Raw genomic sequence first — 22,254 nt, 5'->3', positions numbered from 1 at the left:
TGGCTTTTCCTGCTTCCTGAGGGCTCAGGCAGTATGCTACACAGTGCTGGTATTAGAACCTGTTTGTATGCATCTTATTGCTAGTCTGTTGCAAATAAAATTTTTGTTCTATGCTGCCTATGAAAGTGCAAGCCACATGAGAAGTTGTGTGGGCAAGGTTCATAATACAGAAGAATAGTAGTATGGGATGTTCTGTGTTGGACAATTACATCTATAAGAGCACAAGCAACTCTAAGTAAAGAGTGGGGTAATCTGGGAAGAGTGGAGAGGATAATGCTGAAAAGACTACCCAGACCCATTCCTTTTACCATATTTTAACTGTAGAACTATATGATGCTCTTAGTTGTGTCAAAGGCTAAGACTATGAGTGAAAAGAAAATTTATCTATGGATACTCTGGGGACATTGTCACAAGGGGAGTGTGTATGTAGCCAAGCAAACTGCGTCTTTTAACATGTTGAAATGAATGACCTTGGAGATGGAGGGTGCTCATTGAGTCTGAACATCATAGAGACAATAGCCTGCAAAAGCTAATGCAGCCATTGAGTGAATATTGGCACGGAGCCAGTTTTTTATTAGAGTAGTGCATCCAGTTGTGATATCCACAATTCAAGGAAGCTAGGCAAAAAAATGGGGGCATTTCAGAGAGCAGTCATGGGGATGATGAAAGAAACATACCTTGCAATATGAGACTCAGGAGCTCAGTTTGTACTAATCAAGGATTGATTAAGAGTTAACAGAACTGGAAATCTCCTATGGCCTCTTCTAGCCACGCTTTATTGTAGAGTTAAAGGAATGAATCACTGTGACTTGAAGTTAAAAAAATGCAGTACGAACACAAGGCTTTTCCGACATTGGCAGCCTTTTTCCTTTGGGACAAATCCCCAAAGTTGTGATGTGATTTGAAAATTTTAAACTCAGGATTTTCTTTGCTTTTTCAAAACATTCCTCTATTCCTGCTAGAACTACTGATGTGGGAAGAGTGATGAATTCCGACAATTCCTATGGGCTATGTCGTACAGGAGGTCAGAATTCAAAATTACAGTGAGTCTTTCTGGTCTTAGAGACTGTCATCCATAAAATAAATTAACATCTCCTGTATTCACCAGTTGTATATTTTTTAACTTTACTATACTGTCTTTAGCTTTAACTACAAGGCTTTTTTTTTTCCTTTTTTTTTTTTTTTAATTCAAGTTTTCTCATTTTAATAATGTATTATCTTCTTTACATAGTTTTGCATACAATTGATTTCTGCTTTATTTTGTTGTGTTAGGATAAACTGCTGTAGTTAGGACATGAACTGCAGGCATTGCATATTTTCTTGTTCTACCACAGATTTTGATCTTTTTAGTTTCTGAGAATAACTAATTTTCCTAATTGTGAGATGTGTTCATATAAATAGAAAAGTTTTGTAACTGAAAAATCCAAATCCTTAATAAAAAATAGGCGAGATTTAGAGATGATTTAAAATGATTTCATTTTTTCAGTGGAATTATTCAGGTTTATACCTGTTGAAAAAATGGAATGCACACTCTTTATGTCAGTAATGACAGTCATTAAAGTTGTATCTTGTTCTAGTAGCTTGCTAGAAGAAATCACAGGGGATGTAAAAGCAGAGATCTTAAAAACTGTTTGGGGAAGTTTGGAATTATACTTCAGAGATTTTTACTGTAGAATGGTCATTAAAAATTACATTTCTGCTAAGCCTTTGATGTTAAATCAGACTCAGTAAAAATGTGGAGACTTTTTCTAACAAGGGCTTATTTTTATCCCCTGTACTGTTCAGATGTTTCTCTGTACTTTATGTTAAAAAATATCTCAAAATCTTTCTTCTAGGTTACTTCTGGCCTACAATTTTAATTAATCAATTTGATAATGAGTGCTTCTTATTTATTTGACTGTCTGAATTAGAGCCATAGGTAGTTTTCTTGACCAACTTTGATGCTTGAATCCTGAAATGCTTAAAAAAAATCTTCCTCTGATACATATCTTTGCAAAATACCGCACTGCAAGAGACATAGACAGACTTGTATTCATCATCTTGCAAGCAAATGTTACATATATAGTTATATATACATTTCACTTCTTATCTTAAAAAACTCAGTCATATATAGTCAAAATATCTAAGTTTTGAGTTGGAGGCCCCTGACTGCACAAATTATAAAGGCCCGAGCTCCTGATATTAACAGACCAGTACAGCGGGATGCAGGTTTAGTAGATGTTTTCAATGCCAAAACTGTTATCTTTCTGTTCAGCTAACGTGTGGTTACTATGCAGAGAAAGCTAGAGGCTGCACATTTTGTAGGATGTATCTTCCACACCTGTACTGATGTGCATGAGTAGTTGTCATGGCCTATTTCTTGTCTCCAAAATATATAAAATTTTAGGATTAAAAGTAAAAAAACAAACTAAAGAGTATCTAGATAAGCTGCCATGGAGATGAAAGTTTCAATTTGGTCTTTGTTTTTTAATAAAAGACAGAAAAAAATGTAGAGATATAGAGTTCCTCAAGGCAATTCCTCACAGGTAAATAAGGTCATAGATCACTTGCCCCCTAAATGAGATAAGATAGAGAAGTAACTCCAGATGAAACTGGTTGTTATGATCTTGATATTTTTTATTATTATTTATTTTCCTATTCCCAAATCTAACATACTGCTTCACTAGAATACATTTTCATATTTAACCTTGTCCAATATTGAGAGTAGTTTCAAGTGAGCCTGACGAGAGGAGTCATGTCCTATCTCCTGAAGCAATGAAACAAAATACAGACAAAGCATTTGGATGCCTGAAACCTGGGATATATTTAGGAATTTCAGGAAATGAGTGTGATTTCAGTCACAATTTAAGAATTATTTTGAAAGATGCTATGGCTGAGAGGATAGATGTTTGGAGAACTCTCCTGAAGTTAATATAATTAAACACATATTTATTTACAAGAGTAGACAGGAATGAGAATGCATTAGGCAGGCTCATTTGGTACATGGCTATGCTAACATGGGCAGTGACCTAACTTAGACTGAAAAGAATTTTCACAAGAACTCAGGATAAGATGCAGCCCCTTCCATTCTAAGTACAAATTTGCTTCATTGACTTGCTTTACCTAACACAAACATGTGCATCAAAAAGAAAAAAAAAAAATCCTAAACAAAGCACTCACTGCCTATGCCTTTGCCCTGGGGAGCGAATTAGGGAACAAGCACATGGCAGATATTAGTCACGTTGCTCAGACTCAACAGAAGGGCATTCACATACTGCGGGACTGAGTGCTGTGTAAGAAACTGAATGGAATACAGTAGTATATTAGCTAATCAGGCTTATTCATTGGAGATTTTATATTTGGTGGGGGAGAAAAATGTGATGTATGTGTGACATACCTCTTTGCTTCAGGCAGTACAGTTTCTGAATAGAAATCCTTGCAGATTGTATTATCCATTGCTGTCTGTATTTTAGACATGAAAAAGTACATCGTATAGATGATTTTCATACAATAAATAGAGGAAGGTAAAGTAGGAAAAATTAAGACAGTACTTTTCTTTTTTGTTATCAGATTCCTGAGGCAGTTGTAGATTCCCACCTTTTTATGAAACACTAACGGCAAACATGGTAGTCAATGATGCTGAATTATATAAAAGAATATGTGATTTGTCAAGCTTGCTTTTCTTTGTCCTTAATTTCTTTCTGTGATTAGCTTGTGATACAGCTGCGATGCTTTCTAAATTATTATGAAAAAATACAGAATATTTTTCCCAAACTCACAATATGAAATCTGAAAAGGCATCTCAAGTACATATGCATGAACCTTTTAAAAATGCTATCAATTTAGATCTGTTTAGATCTATTATGACAAATTCTTCTTGGGATAATTTATGCTAGTATGGCTATGGAACACCTCAGGGGATTGGATCAACAGATAAGTTAATTGTTCTTCTGAGATGTACAATTTCCACCCTTTACCTCCATCAACAGCTTGCAAAGCAGGAACTGAGAAAATGTGGGGAAACATTGAAGTATTTTAAATGATTTCTTGCAGTAACAGCTGATTCTAGAATGGGTGGCTGGTGCAGGTCGCTTGTATGTCCCTACTCTCAGAAACAGGAGCTGGAACTAGACTGATCCTTATGGTAATTTCTGTGTGGCTTAGCCATAGTCTTTGTTATTCTGGGTCAGTTGATCAACACAGTGGAAGCTGCAACCAAGAGCCTGTCCATGTTTTGACCAACTGGTGAGGATAAGCTTAGCAGCAGGCTGTGCTGTGCCTGCTTATTCAGTATGAAAGAAAGGCACACAAGAGCCTTTGAGGGATAGTTTCTTGTTTCTTGTTTTACTAGTGTGCTATGCTAGCAGGAACTAGGGTAACTCATTCCAGACAAGGACATGGCTGTTAGGGAATACCAAGTTTATTAACATGTCACAGGGCTATGTAGTTCAGGTATTTAGAATAAATGACTATCTGATACTGGAGGTGTTTCCTGGGCAGTCAGATTGCTCAAATCTCCCCAGCCTATTTTTATTACTGTAAAATGCCTTGATATTGCTTTTATCCACTGTACAAAGTGTTCTATATTTTTTCTGACTATATCCCCTGTAGATGTCGCTTTGCCTTATAGAACTGCCTTTAATTTTTTCTTTGTCCTCTAATTAATATTCCTGTAGCTTCTAAGGCATCTGTAAAGGCCTGGACTTATCTTGTGGGGAAGTTTAGTGTTCTTGTCAATGCCAATGTGGTAACTGAATGTAGTACTGGCAACACAGTCCACCAGTTCATGATATCATATTGTCGCAGTGTCTCTCTCCTTCTCACCTGCTGTTCAGTGTTAGCAATATTTTTAGGCATGGCTGCTGCAAATGACTCAAGTGTGATCACTATCCTTCTGCGTTCTGTCATTTGCACTTGTGACAGAGCTAAAAGTGCTTTTCCTGTTCTTTACAGCAGGGAAAACTTAAGCAAAGCTTTCAATGGAAGCACTCTGCTATTTCTCCACAAAATCCTGCATCTGACTGTTAATCCATAATTCACAATAGCATGAACTTCTTCCACGTGTGCTACAGAGGAGGATCTTATAGGTCACCTAGTCTTGCCTCCAGTGGTTCACAGATTCACATAAGACAAAGCCATGTCACATCTGCACTGAAAGAGAGCATTATTTTCACAGACCATGAGTGTTTCACTGATACGAGAGAGAAGAAAAAAGACCTTTTTCCTGTAAAGGGTGTATGAGATGAAGTTGTAGCATGTCTGCATAAAAGGCTCTTTATTCACTGCTATTGTGCTAATGGTGCTTTGAATATGAATGTTTTGCAAGCAAGAAACAGGCCATGATTCAGATGAGCAGTGCTACAAAGAAAACTCGAGCCTCACTGGGAGTGAAAGAAAGTCTTTGGCATTTTGACAGTCTGTTTTTGAACAGGCTGTGCAGACTCAAGTAGTCAAGATCATACATATAGTAAATGCAGTACTACAGCTGTAGTGTCCACTACAAATCTGAAAAAAAAATCACATTTACATCACAAAAAATTGCTGAATGATTTGCTTCCAAATGAGTTCTTTATACAGTCCTTTACCCTTCATACAGGCCTCCGCCTCCATTGAAATAAAATCAAGATGTAAGTTTCCAGTAGACTTGAAGTCCCACTGAGGCCATCTGTTAGAAATTACTACTGTATATCATGCTGCAGTCTTTATTTCCATGATCATCGTCTCTTATCTGGATAATTTTATGTTTGTTGGTAAACTTAGAAATCCTTATAAAATATGGTTGAAATTAATTATCACTTCACTTTTACCTGATAGTAAAAAGACAAAAAGACAAAGCTACACAAACATACAGGTAATTCAGTATTGTACTGAAGAGAGGCATGGAGAACTAGCAGTTACAGTTTCTTAATCTATAAGTGACTATTTCTCTGCTGCAGACTTGGTTGAGTAGCACTTGTCAAGAGAGACTCTCCAGAAACCCATTGCAGGTTTTGCCTACATCAAGACTTCTTATAAACTTGGTACTTTTCATATTGTTAGAGAATACAAACATTTCCAATAAGGCTTGCCCATTGCTTCTATAAGCATGAGTGTGTTGAGAAAGCTTTTGTAGACAATAGCTATTAGAAGAAACAATGAAAATTTCTGTAGGTGGAATATTCCAACTTGCTTAGAGTCATGTATTTAAGAGGTAGAATTACAGATATGAAACCAAAGTCAGTTTGTCATTTTTAAACACTTAAAACACAGCATTCATTTTTTTTTTATTATTATTATTAGTGAATATACTTTTCCATATAAAAGGGGGAAAAAAAAAGAAAGCAATAAGAGATAAAAGTTCAACCTGATTTATCTTTAGAAAGACATAGTGCTTTGTTAAGCACTCTCCTCAATTATGCAAGGTTTAGTAGTGGGAGACCAAAACACTCCTGTGAGAGTTAGGGAATTTTATAGGAATTGAACTAGAATCTATGGAAGAGAGGAGTTTTGCCCATGCATATTTAACAGGCTACCATAAGAGTTAGTAGAGAAATGATCATTCTTTGTTAATCAATAGAGGATGTACTTCTAAAAGGTATACTTTACCTCAATCAGAAATTATTGAGATTATTGCAGGATGGATTATGAATGGTGGATTAAAATTTATAGCTTTCATTATGGTAGAGATGAGATTAGATCGCTATAATTGGTTGTTTCTGTCCCTAAAATCTATGAATCTATCACAATGTAAAGGAAAGGGCAATAAAGAAACATAGGTTAACTCTCAGTCTCCTGTCTTTGTCAACTGCATTTTTCTGCCAGTCTAATTTTAAGCAAGTTCAGTAGTTGCTGCAGAAGCAAATGTGTTTACAGCACCTTATTTCTAGTGTCCATAATATTTAGAAAAGTAAATCAACAGTTTTTAGATGTGTTCTTCCCCTGTCCCTTGGCCAAACCATTGTGCTGCTTTTGAAAAGCTCAAGGTTCCTACTTGCCAGCACAGTGGCTGTGGAATATGAGCAATTGCATGGTAGATATTTTGTCCTGCCTCTTTTTTATCCCCTCTCACTGTGTAGCCAATCTTGCTGTTCTGTCTGATTTCCCAGAAATATTTTTGAGAATGTTGGGTGATAACTTCTAAAGATGGTGGAGAGAGAGAGAATATTTAGCTTCCGTGGGTATACATAGATTAGCTGGATGTGTTTCCGTGCGTAGCGTTTTGCTATAGAATTCCTTCTTATTGTAATACAATTTTATATTTATATTAATTATATTTTATCTGAAGAATTTTTATGAAGCAGAATTTCACAGAATCACAGAATGGTTGAGGTTGGAAGGGACCTCTAGAGATCATCTAGTCCAAGGCACCTACTCCAGCAGGGACATCTAGAGCAAGTGGCACAGGGTGGGATCCAGGCGGGTTCTGAAGACCTCCAGAGAAGGAGACTCTACAACCTCCCCGGGCAGCCTGTTCCAGGACTCTGTCACTCTCACAGGAAAGAAGTTTTTCCTCATATTCCTGAGTTTTAATTTGCACCCATTACCCCTTGTCCTATCACTGACCACCACCAAAAAGTCTTTGGCCCCATCCTCTTTTCATTCTCCCCTCAGGTATTTGTACATGAGCCTTCAGCCTTCTCCAGGCTAAAGAGGCCCAGCTCGCTCAGTCTTTCCTCATATGAGAGATGCTCCAGTCCCTTCATCATCTTTGTCACTCTCCACTGGACCTTCTCTAGGAGCTCCACCTCCCTGTTGTACTGGGGAGCCCAGAACTTCCCCCAATACTCCAGGTGCTGCCTCACCAGAGCTGAGGAGAGGGGCAGGATCACCTCCCTTGACCTGCTGGCAACACTCCTCCTGATGCCAGGATTCCATTGACCTTGATGCATCTTGGAAAATTTGATCCAGTGTATTTTACATAGCACCTATAAAGTAAAAACATTTTTACATTAGCTGGAATTTAGAAGTGGAATGCATTATGTGTCTTCTTAAAATAGAAACCTTGCATAAAATACAGGATAGTCATTTGTCAGGTTGATGTTTTTTCCAAATACTAAGGCAAAGAAAAAGAAAGCTTTGCTCATTTTTGAGGCTAGGTGTTGTCCAAATTAAGCATGAAAAAAAAAGAAGGGAAAAAAAGCCAAGTTTCATGCCGTATGAGTCCTAAGAAAGGAACAGTAACATCTTCTGTTTATATGAAAAGCAACACTAAATGAAATCACAAGCCTTTATCTGCCAGTCAGAAAGCAGGGTCTGCACAGTCGTGATGTCAGATTGCTTTCTGACAGAATTGTGATTGACAGGACTGTCCACATATATCACAACCATGTGTAAAAGAGCTTCCCATTGACAGCTTAGCATTTGATGGCATGCTGTGTAAATTAACATTGACGCTGTATTTAAACCCGTTTGCACTCCTGTTGGTGAAATACTAGTAAATGGAAGCAGAAGTCATGACAAAAAGCCAGCTTCCAAGCTATCTAGAGCTCATCACTGCTATGATTACCATCACTGTGGCAAGTTTCCTGGGGAGCTGACAAAGAAATATAGCACAGATATATTTCTGTGTTTCATGAGTTTCAGAAGAATCACACCTGATTATACTCATTGTATTTTCACTGTGAAGGGTGGTCTCATGTGATTATCTTCCTACCACTTTGTTTTCATCTGCTCTATTTATTAAGATTTTTCTGAATGTTTATTAAGGCAGCATTGATTTGTCTTAAAATCAGCAGTGTAACTGTAGCTTATTTGTACTCTTTGATCAAAACAAAAAGTCACAGACTGACCCTAAAGGGATTAGAATTTTCTGTAACAGCAGCTAGTTATATAAAATAGGGGAATAGGTCATGGGGAGTAAGGTGCAAGTACAGCCTTTTGGCAGAGTTTCTTTTTCTAAGACATCACATCCTTCACGTAGGAGTTTCTTTTGGTCTGCTACCCATGCTAGTGATGAAAACTCATATTTCAGATCAATTTTCTTGTATGTTCTATTCTTGCATGCATGGCCAAGGAGAGTAAAGATTCCCATTGCTGTGGGTGCTGACAAAGGAAGCCCACTGTACTTGAGAACAGGAGAAGTATTATGTCTTTCAGTGCAAAGGAAAAATGTCAGCATCATGTCACACACAGCAGCGTGTACAAGCTGGCACTGGACTGGGAAAGTACCAACGGCAGTGAGGGCCAGAGGAGAACCAATCTGCTAAATGTTTCTCCCTTGAATGCACACGGAGAATATTGACTGCATTTATCAGAACTGCCTTTAAAGGATTAAACAATAACTGATTTCATTTCTAATGCACATAGAGTCTCACTGTCTGTCCATGCAAAGAATGTAGTGCTGCCACATCAAGAGTGCTGTTTTGGTGCTGTGTTGGGGGCTTTTTTTTTCTTTTTCTCCTACTGACTACAATTTGTACTTACTCAAAAGCTTGCAGCTCTTGGGGTCCTCCTTCCTCCTCCACAGCTGCTCAGTTTTGTACTTTCACATTCTTCCTTTAAGTACAAATCCACTGCACTATTTTGCATATATTTGGAAAACTTGATTTGATGTACTTAAACAAAAACAAACAAACAAACAAAAAAAAAAGTCAATTTGTTCCTTAGCCTCCACTTACCCATATTGTCCTACTGACTTCAGTGGATGAGCTGCATAGGTTTTGGACCTTACTCAGCTGCCTCAGTAGCTGTTTTTGTCCTGAGTTGTCATTTTTTTCCTTCCTTTCTTGTTGTGTACTTTCTTTTCTATTTTCTGTTATCTGTTTTCTTGCTACTTTCCATTGTTTCTCTCCCTTGTATCTATCTTTTGCTCTTGTCTTCAGATCCTTTTCTTTGGTACCAAAATTGCTATTCCTCTCCTGTTAAATTTGCTGTTCCGAGTGTGCTGGCAGCAAAGTGAAATGTGATGAAAACCTGATCTCTGAAGGCTTCTGTGCTGGCATATCACAGATCGGATTTTTAGTAAATTTTACTCTGCTTCCAGCACTCTAATTGAATACAGCAGAGCAGAACAGCAGGAGACAGAAAGAGAAGACATGGAGTCCTGACAAAGAATTTCTCTAGGGGTAGGTGTTCAATTAGCATCCCTTATTAGACGGCAAATGCTAACTACCCACAGACAAAGCATACTAGATCATTCACAGATTGAAAACTAGTGGGTATGTGCGGCTCAGGGTATTCAGACACACATCGAACTCTATGCCTGTGTTGGGAGCCAGGCTGCCTATTTAGAGCAAAGACATTTTGGTAAATAGTTAGAAACTGCCAGATGAGAAGAGGCCAGCGGCATATATAATGTATTCAAAGAAAGTCTAAAATGTGCAGCTTTTATCTGTATTTATTAACCTAGAGTTTCTTGTTTCCTTAGGCACTGATAGTCTCAGGATGCTTGTTGTGATCCTGTGAGACGAAATGATACTGAATGTGTATATTTGTATTTGTGTTTCTGTTAGATTGCTTTATAAGCAGCTGAAAAATATGGGCTGTATTTGCTGAATTACTCTTTCTTGTAAGCAATTGTTGTAATTGCCAGAGAAAGGCTAGGGAGTTGACGATGAACAGAGATATACAATCTCAAATGAGAGCAATTATAAAGAGAAGAAAATTGGCTGTTAGAATTTAAAATGAAAGCAGGCATAAGCTGACTGGGAAACTAATTTGTAAGATTTTTTCCTCGTTAGGATATTATTTCTTTCATATAAATATCTAAAAAAAATGGATGTAGTCAAATGTAAGATACCTATCACTTGATTACTGAGTCACATAGTATTAGGTCTCCAAAAATGAGCTGCAAAGATAGAGGCCAGAAAAATACATGCTTGTTTATACACTACAAAAGGTCAGATATCTTGTCTCCTGCACATTAGTCTCTTGTGTTTATTTTTATCATTTGTTTATTTATTTATTGCTTGAGACATCAAAATGAGAAAATTTTGCTGTTTGAAGGCACCATCAGGAAAGAAGACAGGAGCTGTTGAATTTCCCCAGTATGGTCCCTGACTCTGGATTTTAAATCAGCTTTTATTCTTTTCTGCTTGTTTGTTTGTTTTGTTTATTATTTTTATTTATATTTTGCATTTTTTTCTTTTAGCTTCTGTTCTGTTGCCTGTGGATTTATTATGTATTAGTAATCAATTTTGATTTGTTGAACTGTGCTGTCTATCCTGATGTGGTTAATGAATAAATTCCTATATAGACACAGCTTAATAAAGCAACCTCTCATGCCATGGCTCAGTTCTACAAAACCATTCATATTTGTACCTAGCTGCTTAAGGCAGAGATGTTTGCCTAACCTGAATGTAGTTAAGATCTACTCCTCACGAATATGCAACTTGCATGGTGTAGTCTGTACTGCTTACGGTAAATCAACTCTTTTATCCTTTTTTTTTTTTTTTTTCAGTGAGCAGATTAATATTGAAGGTCTCTCCTCAAAACTGGGGACATCAGTATGAATTTTCTCCTATTGATAACAGGGGTTGGGGTGATTTAAGGGAAAAGGCCTCTGTCCAATCCTTCAGTCTTTTACGCTTCATCATCTAGTTACTCAGTGTTAATTTGCAGCTAGTGTGTTGCTTCCAGGATCACTTTTTCCACACATTTTGCCACTTCAGCTCAAGTATCCCTCCCAACCTTGACAGCATGGGCAGAATGACAAAATGGGTATCTAGACATTGCTGTATTGCTGTTCTTAAGATTAAATAGTCTTTGGGTTAGATGTCCTATAAATAATTGAGACAAGCTAACTCTTTGTGAATTAACACTGCTTCCAATTTCTAAGTGGGGCAGAATGTCTGCTGTAAAAGGTATCTAAGGTTTGTAATGTTTCCTTGTTGCATAGTAAAATAGATTAATGTTTGGGGCTTATACACGTTTACAGTCAAATTGCTGCTCTAAAGACAGTTCATGATTGCAATGTCTTATTAAAGTTCCGTGATCCAGTTTGTGTTTCTTCTGGCCTCTTTCCTCCTGCCACAATCTAAGTGATATATAGTTTTAAAAGACTATAACTCTGAATAAAATTGTTTTCTTTGTTTAACTTCTCATATATCTGTATTGAAGCATGCTGTCTTTCTGAAGGAAAAATGGAGCAAGGAAAGGTCTCCTTGCTAGCAACCACCAAGAACTTTGAGACCTTAAAGAGGTTTTGCTTCCATCTCTGTGGCACACTTGTATGACCCAGGGCAAACTGATCAACCTCTCTACAAAATGACAACAATAATCATTATTTATCAGGTACAAATTAAAGTTGTTAAACTTAAGAAGTTCTGAATAGTTTGGAATCCTTGATAAATAAACAGACACATTAGCTCAGAATCTAGCAGAGAAGAGAAGACAGGTTAAACCTGAATAACATGGAAGAAGGGAAGAAGTTAAAAAAAAAATCACAGAATCACAAAATGGTCGAGGTTGAGAGGGACCTCTAGAGATCATCTAGTCCAAGGCACCTACTCCAGCAGGGACATCTAGAACATGTGACACAGGGTGGCATCCAGGTGGGTTTTGAAGACCTCCAGAGAAGGACACTCCACAATCTCCCTTGGCAGCCTATTCCAGGGCTTTGTCACCCTCACAGTGAAGAAGTTCCTCCTTACATGCATATGGAACTTCCTATGTTTCAACTTGTACCCATTTCCCCTTGTCTTGTCACTGGCCACCTTCCTGCCTACATTCTCTCATCAGGTATTTGTACATATTGATCAGATCCCCTCTCAAACTTCTCTTCTCCAGGCTAAAAAGGCCCATCTTGCTTAGTCTTCTAAAATAGATGCTCCAGTCCCTTAATCATCTTTATTGCTCTCCACTGAACACTCTCTAGAAGCTCCATATTGCTCTCTTACTAGGAAGCCCAGGAGTGCAACCAGGTACAGCCTCCCCAGAGCTGAGGAGAGGGGCAGAATCACTTCTCTCAACCTGTTACAGAGAGACATACAGAGAACAAAGAGGTTATGACAGAACCAGTGATGAGTTAGAGGTGATTGAGTAGTATATCCTGCTCAGAGTTAAAGAGGAAGGTGATCACTAGGGTAAATATGTTTGTCTAGGTACATCAGCTGTGGGAATCAGCTATGCTGATTAGCTTTCTTCAAAGTGCAAAGAGAAGAATAGTGCAGTAATATATGGAAATCAAGAAAAAAAAAAAAAAGGAAATGCTTTCTCCTAGGCATATTTTTTATCTTTCTTTAAGAGTTACAAGCTGTCAGAAAACAAAATATTTTGAAGGAGGACATCCATACTTATGTTCAGTTAGATGAGAACTGTAGGGGCCTCAACCTGTGCTTAAGAATCAGGTAGTTTACCCTTCTGTTCACTACAAAGAATCTTCCACTCCTCTGCTTTAGGCTTTAAACTGGCTTAAAACAACCTTCCTTCCTGTCTTTCTTTAGTTTCCTATATTATGTATTTCATTATGATATACTAATAGTCACATGCCAGTTTTAAAGTCTAGGAATACTGTGTGTTCTGAAATCAGTCTCTCATTGAATAAGACTATTGGTATAAACAACATTTGGCCACTGAAAGTAAAAGATTTTATTTTATTTTATTTTATTTTATTTTATTTTATTTTATTTTATTTTATTTTATTTTATTTTATTTTATTTTATTACCAAGTTGCTTCTACATAATAATCTTCCTGTGTTTTAGTGCAACATGTTTTGAGACATGTTTCTTCATTTACAGAGCTCATGCTCAGAAGCTGAGCAAGATTTATGTCTCTTTTTGATGTCACAAAAAGATTGTACTGTTGCATTGTGAGATGCAGCAGCTGATAACAGCCTGAGTGAACAGCAAATGTGTGAGAAAAAAAAAAATCATCCAGGATGCTTTGAAACACACTTTGGAGTTGAACATTCTGAAACTGGGATATACTGATTGTGGACAGAGCCTTTTTTCTTTTTAACAAGTAACTGGAAATCCATTGCAAAGTGTTCTATTATATAAAAGAGTTAAGAACACTTTAGCGAGAATCTTGGCATCATGTCACTGTAACCTCTGCCTGCCTGGAACGCATCCGAACAGTTTGTGTGAGAAGCCCTTGGACAGGCTCCATTTGTTCCCCAGTTCCAACAGCATCATCCAAGAAAGTGGCTCTACCATGTGCCGAACACCGTCGGTTCCCATTAGCTTCAGTTTAAGTGAGGGGGAACAGCCCTTCTTGGGAAACGCAAAGCAGTGTCAGATCAGATTCTTAAGATGAAATTCAGTTCTCTGCAGCAGATCTGCACAAAGCCTATGTATCATTTAAGTGCCACTTTATTCCTTATAATGGAGCTTGAAGTGGTTCCCAAGAATCTGATAGTCTTTTTGCTGTCTGTCTGCACGGGACTGAATTTCACCCCGCGTGAATATACACAGTGAAAATGCAATAATACTGCCTCAGGAAATACACTGTATTCATTTGCTTTGACTAGTGTAACTCAGCTTAAATTACAGATGAAAATTCTTGATGCTCTACTGATAAAACTGTTCTATACCTGCTCTATATATTATATATTTTGCTTTCCTGTGGCATTCTGCTATAATGAGCAAACCTAAAAGCAAAAATGCAGGACTGGACATAATGCCACAGAGATGGCTATGGCCTGGGCTCTAAAAATGTGCTTGAGCATGTTCTTAGGAGAAGATAATGTGCGTGTAAAAGCATCAATTTCTACAACAGCATAAGAGTGCCTGTAAGGCCCACTCTCAGCAAATGGTCTGCATAGCAAAGCTACAGAGGGGAATGTGAGTGTAAATTGTGTTTGTGTGTGTGTTTGTGGAACAAGCATACCATTGTTATGTGTCTGTTAACATTGTGAGTGTCATGTATTGTGGTCAGTGTTTAGTGCTGTTCAGTACTGATCCTGAATGTATAGTTCAATGTTTACTGGTTAACAGCCATTAATAAATTCATAAACCAGTTTGACCCTGATAAGCTTTATACCAGATAGGCTGAATAGGTTCTCCCACTCCACAACAATACTGAATTTTGTTCAATATTCAATTCAATGGGCTTGAATTCTCATGGCCTAAATGTATAGGCTAGCCTATGTGTTTAACACAGATATTATTTTCATTGTATGTTCTGTTAGATTCTCTTGGTGTCTTCCAAATTTGTGTGGAAAAAGCCAACAGAGCAGGGACTCCCTATATTTGTGGTATAACAGATAAATCCATTCTGAGAAAGCACCCAAACACACACTCAACATAATCCTTGGAGGAGATAAATATTTTTCAAAAATTAGTTAAATTTATGTTTCCAGGAAGACCTTCCACCTGAGATAGTAGAGGACATTAATACATATTTTGGGGGTTAGCTGACTATTCATTTTTTAATGATCCTTCATATTGTTGAGATACTGCTAGAAATACCTATTTTGATATGTGATTATAAAATATATCAATGCAGGTAGGCGATGCTTGTTGTTAATTTAATGAACTTTTCCTGCAAAGCACTCAAGTAGGCTCTCACCCTTCCCTCAGAAAGGGTGAGAATATTAGTTATACATAGGAGATTTACCCTTGAAAAATTCTACGATCCAGTTCTTGGTAGAGTAGTGCCGATGGACACCAAGTGAGATCCAGATTTTTTTAAAGTATGTGCTATAATAACTTTGTGGAGCTGCTTCAAAAAAAAAATGTGGTTATAAAATTGTTTGGGAATAATTCCTTCAGTGACATATATTGCCTAACAATCAATGCAAATTCCTATGTAGAGGTTTGGGAGCTAAAGTATTTTTTGTAATGAAAATCTTAATATGAATTTCAGATGGAGCTTCCACTTAAATAAATCAGTGTTCATTATGTTGCTGGAGCTCACCAGCAATTGTACTGGGATTGGGGATGCAAGTTGTTCACGTCAAAATATTGGAATGGATTTTATTAAAAGACTTTAAATTATAGTTCTATTTGTTGCCATGTTCTAGCGGCACTGGGAATTGTATTCTTAAGTAGTTTCAGACAGAGGAAGTCAGGGAAATTGTGATACTGAATCGCACGTTCAGGTGATCAGGGAGAGATGGATCTGCCACAAGGTTAAAAAGGCTGCTCTTCAGCTCCTTGGACCCAACATTAATTTGGAGCATCATAAGCTTCTTGTACACTTCTCTTGCTGAGCATTTCCCCTGTGTTTCTTTTTTTTTTTCTGTATTGGGTTTGTATTTGCTGAAATCTAGTGCATGAGAATGGTGTCACAGCTCACTGTACGGGAAGGCCTTGTCTGAGTCCCTGTGTCCCCTGTATCAGTGTTGTTCTGCCCCTTCCGTGCTTGAACACCCTTTTGAAGGAATTAGGATGGCTAGGTTTTCTCTCAGTGAAGCCCAGATGATCTCTGAAGGAGCTGTGGACAGTTTTTTGTGTGCTAAGAACCTTATCTCATCCTAGTCTCAATGAAAGATGAAGTGTTTGGGTGTTCTTGTATCATATAGTATGTACCTAGGGCACTGTTCAAGTGAGTGCAGTTGTGTGTATATGTCCTAAACTCAACCCTCTGTCAGAAAATCTTGACTACAGCTAGAGAATGAAAGACTACTGGAATGTTAGATATTAGTTATAATGCTCCATACTCTACCAAAGGCACTCAGATACAATGAAAGAGACCATACACACACCCCCACACACATAACCCCACACACTCTCATAAAACTACCCTCCTCCCTGCTGTCCCTCTTTGAGGAAAGAAATCTCTGCCTGCAACTCCCCTCCAGTGTGTTTAATGCAGTCAGAGCTCTGTTGCTCCCAGACTGTTTGATACATGACCTTGAGGAAATTCTGCAGAAACAGCTTGCCAGAGACACTAGGTGCTAGTAGGAGCCACCAAGCACCCAGCATGATGCCTTGCAGTCAGGGAGCTGCTTGGCAACTTCCCCTCCCTTGTAATAACAGCATAATAAGGTTTACGCTTCAGTGTTTTCCCTCTGCTTGCTGTCTCTCTCCCCACAGTTTCTTAACCTTCACTTCTGTCAATGCTTGTCCTTCTTGCATTCCTCATTCTTGCCCTTACCCATGTCTACTGCTATGATTATCACAGTTTCATAGTCACTGCCTTTCCCTTTTCTTTCCAGTCATGTTTTATAGCTCTTCTCTCACCTCTCTCTCATGTCTGTTTACTCTGTAAGCTCTTCAGGATAAGAAGTGTCTGTCAGGTTTGTGCAGGGTCTAACACAGTGGATCTCAGCTTAAGTCTCTTTTGGATACCATCGTGATCAGTAATTCATTCCTCTTCAGTTATTAGAACCTTCAGCAATATTTCACCAACTGGAGAGTGCATGGAATTAGAAAATTAGCTAATTTTTATGTTCTCTGTGCTTACACAAGAGCTGCCTTGTGTTTTGCTGTTGTTTTCTGAACTCCTATTTTTATTATGAAACTGGCACAGCAGGTGTTGTAAATAATTTTGTAAATTGCCTCAGGCTGTCTACATCATAACCTATGGCTGCATTATCAGATGATGAAAATAGACAACTCTAATGAGAAAGTGTTCAGAGATAAGTGAAATGTGAACCCTTCTGCCAACTATTTTTGCTTTTCTCTTCCATAGCACGAATTATCAAAACAAAGCAGTGGTGTGAAATGCTTCCATGTTTAGAAGGAGAAGGCTGTGATTTGCTAATCAATAAATCAGGCTGGACCTGCACACAACCAGGGGGACGGATAAAGACAACCACGGTAGGCCACCCATCTTTCTATATTTTTAAAGCTTTTCTTCACTGTAGTTTACTGAAAAGTAGAAAGAGAGGTTTTAAATCATGTTTCAGTACAGATATGTAGTCTGATGCCTTATAATTAAATTATGTGCCCAAGTGGGTTCATTGAAATACATACCCATGCTAACACAAAGACAGGAAACATGTATAATTCCCACAGATGCTAAGTGACAATTATGTACAAGTTTACTTGAAAGCAACTAGTGGTTTATAGAACACCTATTTTGGGGCAGAAAAATGTATCCTTGTGCTTTACGGTGCAAGATTTTTCCTCTTGCCAAAGTGTAGGGCATAAAACTGAATTCATGATTTCAGTTCAGCAAAGTGAAAAGAAAATTTTCTTCAGAAACTGGATAGGAAATAATTTTACTACTCCCCCATGTTGAAAAAGCAAGGTTCACAAACATATCTTCAACTTTCAATGAGTCAATGAGCGAGACCTAAAGAAAACATAAGAGAGTCATTCTTTTACCTTCCCTTTGGTCCTGGTTTGGTGCTAAAACCTTCAAATATCTGATGTGTCCTGGACTTGAAGAAATTGTAGTGAAACTGGCTGTATATGACAGTAATAGCTTCTGACGCTTAGATTTCTAGAAAATGTTCTCAGACACTAGTAATTCTTCAAGAAAGACTTCAAAAAATAGAAAATCTCACCTCTTGAGATGATATTTTCTCCCTATAATCTTTTGAGTTTTTTAAAAAACATTTATAAGGAGCTTGATTCCATATTTACATATGTTCAAGTTCAACAGTATTTCATCTTAAACTCACCATTCTACATAGACTGCTTATTAGTGAGGACTAAATTAAGGCCCATCATTCCCTGCACCTTTTTTTTTTTTCTTCCTGTGCAGGAGATGATAGGCACTAGTGCAAAACCTTTTTTGTTTTAGAATGCCTTTATTTTGGAAAATTAGCATGTTTTCACTTTCAAAAATGAAAGTTTTGGTGATACATTGTGATATATCTACAAAGCAAACTTCATGAATTATGGTCACTGTTTTGTTACTCCTATATTTCTCAGACATAATTTACTTAACTGACAGCACTGCAAAACTAACTCAGTCTTGGAGGTGTTACTTATATATCGTTTGCCTTTTGATCTTTTTCATTCAATTTATGTAATGATGATATAAAAACAAAGGTAGGAAATAAATATTTGAAATAGTAGCAACAACTTCCAAGGACAAAAAAGATCTAATATTACGATAACTTTAGCATACCAAAAATACTATCTTAAATCGCATGAATTAATTTCTCTATATGAAAGGTGAAGCAGAAAATTCATGTACTGTGGCAGATTTCCAATCATCATTACAGTTCTTTTTTGATGTTTTATGTTAATGACATGACTGAGTAATGTAAGCAAGCAGAGGATCTGTGTTTTAATGAAGTGATTCAGACTCAGTTTATAGCCTTTCAGATCTAACACCAGAAACTCAGTTCTGAACTCTTAGTTGTTTGTGTTGCTCTTTATTTCTATTGATATAAGTGGAATTGCTCATGATTTTGATTAACATAAATAAAATCATAGTCATCCCCCATCTTGCTAAAATTATGGCTATGTTAAATGCAATATTATTAAACAGATTCTATCCTGTTTGGATACATGCAGACATAATTGGCCTTAGTGAAGAGAGGCTCAGCCCAAAAGCCAGCTGCAGAGCAGCTCTGAGCATAAGCCCTGATGTAACTTCAAGCATCTTTCAACAGTTGGTATCGCATATACAGACACACAAACTCATATACACACACAGAGTACTTTTCAGCCAAGCTAGCAACCCAGAGTGTTTCAAGAAGCTCTGAATCCGGAAAGAGAGTGGAGAGGGAAAAATAAGAAATAACACCAAGATGCAGTGCACTATTACTAAAATCAGAAATGTATGTTTGGTCTATGGCTGTTTGGTTGAAGGGAGGTTTGAGGAAATTGTATCCTACATTAACCTCATGTGACTGTGATAAAACCCATTAAAAATAAAATAAAAGAGCACACTGAATAGAAATACAAGGAGATGTTATTTCTTCTAGGAATACTCTTGGGTCAGCAAATGCTGTTACACTCCAGTAACTTTCATTTTTGCTCATAGTTAACACACCTGCATTTCTGGGTCAATACTGGCATTTAAGTATAGCGGAAAGGATTAACAGTGCCCTGGGAAGGGTCAGGAAAATAGTCCCAGGAAACATGGAGTAGTCAATGTCCAAATATATTAAGTGAATTACTATGCATTAAATGTCTAATATTCAATGGAAATAATTCTTGATAATAATTCGCATCTCCAGTGATAGAAAGATGAGGTCCTTGATATGTTAACTTTCAATTTTGACACAGTTGTTAATCTAGTATTTGCACGCTCTTCCTGCTAATGTTTATTTATATCTTGAAGATACCTAGCAGTAGGTCTTGCATTATCATAGGGGTCTGTGTAATGTAGCAGAGATATCAGTGTTTGGTAAATGCTGAGGACAATTATTTGCTACCTAAGGCTGCTAAAGGCAGAACAGTATTGAACTCTGATGGACTGAGAGCAGCTGTCATGACAATACCAACTTTGCATTCATTTCAGATGCCTGTGTAGAAGTACAGTGTTTATGTATTGCGATTAGAGGTAGCACATGAAAGGTAGTACTTACTAGTGGAAATCTTGTCTGGGAGATGAGGCTTTTTTTGTGTGAGAGTGTACTTTAGGTCATCGAGTTAAATGTACTTTAGGAAAAAAAGAAAGACAGGATTCTTTTTCCATAATTAATTTAATGTTTTCTTTTTTCCTTATGAAAATACCAAGCAAACTGCAAATGAAAATACCATTTTTTCCTCCAAAGCATAAGTGCAATTTCCTAAGTTGTTTGGAAAGTGCTGCTGCCACTCTATGCTTTGTGTCAAAGTTATTTAGGCTTTCTGTGCAGAGCCAGATTTTTTTTCAATGCCTGGCACTTTTTGTAATCACCCCTGGAAATAATGCAACCAAATCAAAATTCTCTCCTCACATGGGTAGCAGTGTTTTATGTCCATTTTGTGCTCACTTTGCACAGCTATAAATGACTACACAAGGTGCAAGGCAAAGGAGAATCAGACTCAAAGTATACTCTAAATGGATCTGGATGTCACTTCTGCCCTGTCATCCTTTCTACAAGGTGTGAATGAACCAAAGATTTTTCATCTGCTAAGAGGCTTTTAGAATTGAGGATTGACTGGGCTAACTGCCAATCTATATATTAAGCAGCTGATTGTCAATACAAGGAAACAATATGGCAACTTGTAAAGGAAGATGCTTGTAAAAGAAGAAAGTGAGAGAATACTACACAATTGTTAGCACTTTGAACATACTAAGTGCTTTCATACAGCAAATGTCCCTATAGTCACTTTAAAATCATCTGCCTTAAAAACTGTTCTGCTTTTGCTATTCTCTTTCCTCATTCAATTCTTTATTTATTTTTTTTTTCGAAAAGCATGTAGTTTCAGTAGTGCCAGATCTTTTTTTTGAGATACTATTTCTTTTTTATATATCAAGTACAAAACTTGCCAGTGCCTAAATGAGAAGATACACAATATATTGGCTTTACAAGGGAGATTAATTTTAGAACCAAAGTGTATATATGTTGTCAATGATCCATCACTACCTAATTGTTACTTAATTAATTCCTTCTTCTACATGGTGTGATTTCAATGCATGGAGCTTAAGAGAATATTCATGCGCCAATTCCTCAGTAGCTAACCTTTCTAAACCTTTGCAATTTTACTGTTAAATTAGCTGAAGTGGGAAATTAAGGAAATGAAGAAGCTAAGAGAGAGCTCACAGTGGATAAAAGGTGTAATTACTCTGACATGGAGCTCAGTGCTTAGCTAGTAAAATTTACTAAGGATCTAGCTTCACCAAGGGACGTGACTTTCTTAATAGAGTTTACTTACACACAGAGCAACCTAACATTCCTTGCCATTAATATAAATGACGTGCTGGCTGAATTGGAAAGGCAATTTGTTCCTTACCTTGAGAAATACTATAGTTGTTTGCATTGGCTGCAATTTAAATGAAGATTTTTTTTCTGCAGATCTTTATCAGACACAGATGTATGATAAAGATAAATTGGATATGTTGTACCAGCTTCTTTTTCATCATTGACTAACCAACAATGTATTCTCATTCATACCATTGTATTCAATTTTTGAAGTAAAAAGAAATATATATATGTTACATATTTGTAACATACCTGAGAATTTACTTTTTTTTAGACTGAAGACCAGCTGGAAATATCCTGAGGCCATGATCTAGTGGTCTGAGCTTGGGACTGGGAGCCAGAAACTCCTGAGCTCTAATCCCGGCTCTGACAGTGACTCCCTCTGTGGCCTTGGGTAAGTCACTAAATGTCTCTGCCTCAGTTTCCCCAGCAGTGGACATACATAAGTTCAATTAACCTTAATGACCTATCTCGGTGGATTTGGAAGTCTTGAGTTAAAATATTAAGAGATTTAGGAGTTCAGAATGACTGAATATACAAATATTGTTTGTTATAAATGTCCTTACCGGTGATTTCATGTTGTTGTTAGGTACTCACATAACTCTGGCATTCCTGTACTTATCCTCAGCTATATCCCAGATCTGAGAATTTCTAAGTG

At 37.3% G+C, this 22,254-nt stretch overlaps 1 protein-coding gene across 1 annotated transcript in view; it reads left to right on the top strand.

Annotated features, from left to right (window-relative positions):
• FAM19A5 (family with sequence similarity 19 member A5, C-C motif chemokine like) overlaps positions 1-21,984 on the top strand; it is a 211,954-nt gene extending 189,970 nt beyond the window's left edge. Inside the window, exons 3-4 of the mRNA XM_026042434.1 lie at positions 17,474-17,601; positions 21,871-21,984. Of these exons, the coding sequence (XP_025898219.1) occupies positions 17,474-17,601; positions 21,871-21,897 (155 nt within the window). The 3' untranslated portion in view covers positions 21,898-21,984. The remainder of the gene's footprint in view (positions 1-17,473; positions 17,602-21,870) is intronic.
• Positions 21,985-22,254: the final 270 nt, after the last annotated feature.

The sequence above is a fragment of the Nothoprocta perdicaria genome, unplaced genomic scaffold (assembly GCF_003342845.1).
Source record: "Nothoprocta perdicaria isolate Ctin4 unplaced genomic scaffold, notPer1 scaffold_300, whole genome shotgun sequence".
Taxonomy (NCBI): Eukaryota; Metazoa; Chordata; class Aves; order Tinamiformes; family Tinamidae; genus Nothoprocta; species Nothoprocta perdicaria.
Note: the sequence above shows the minus strand (reverse complement) of the source record. Positions and strands in the feature narration are given on the sequence as shown.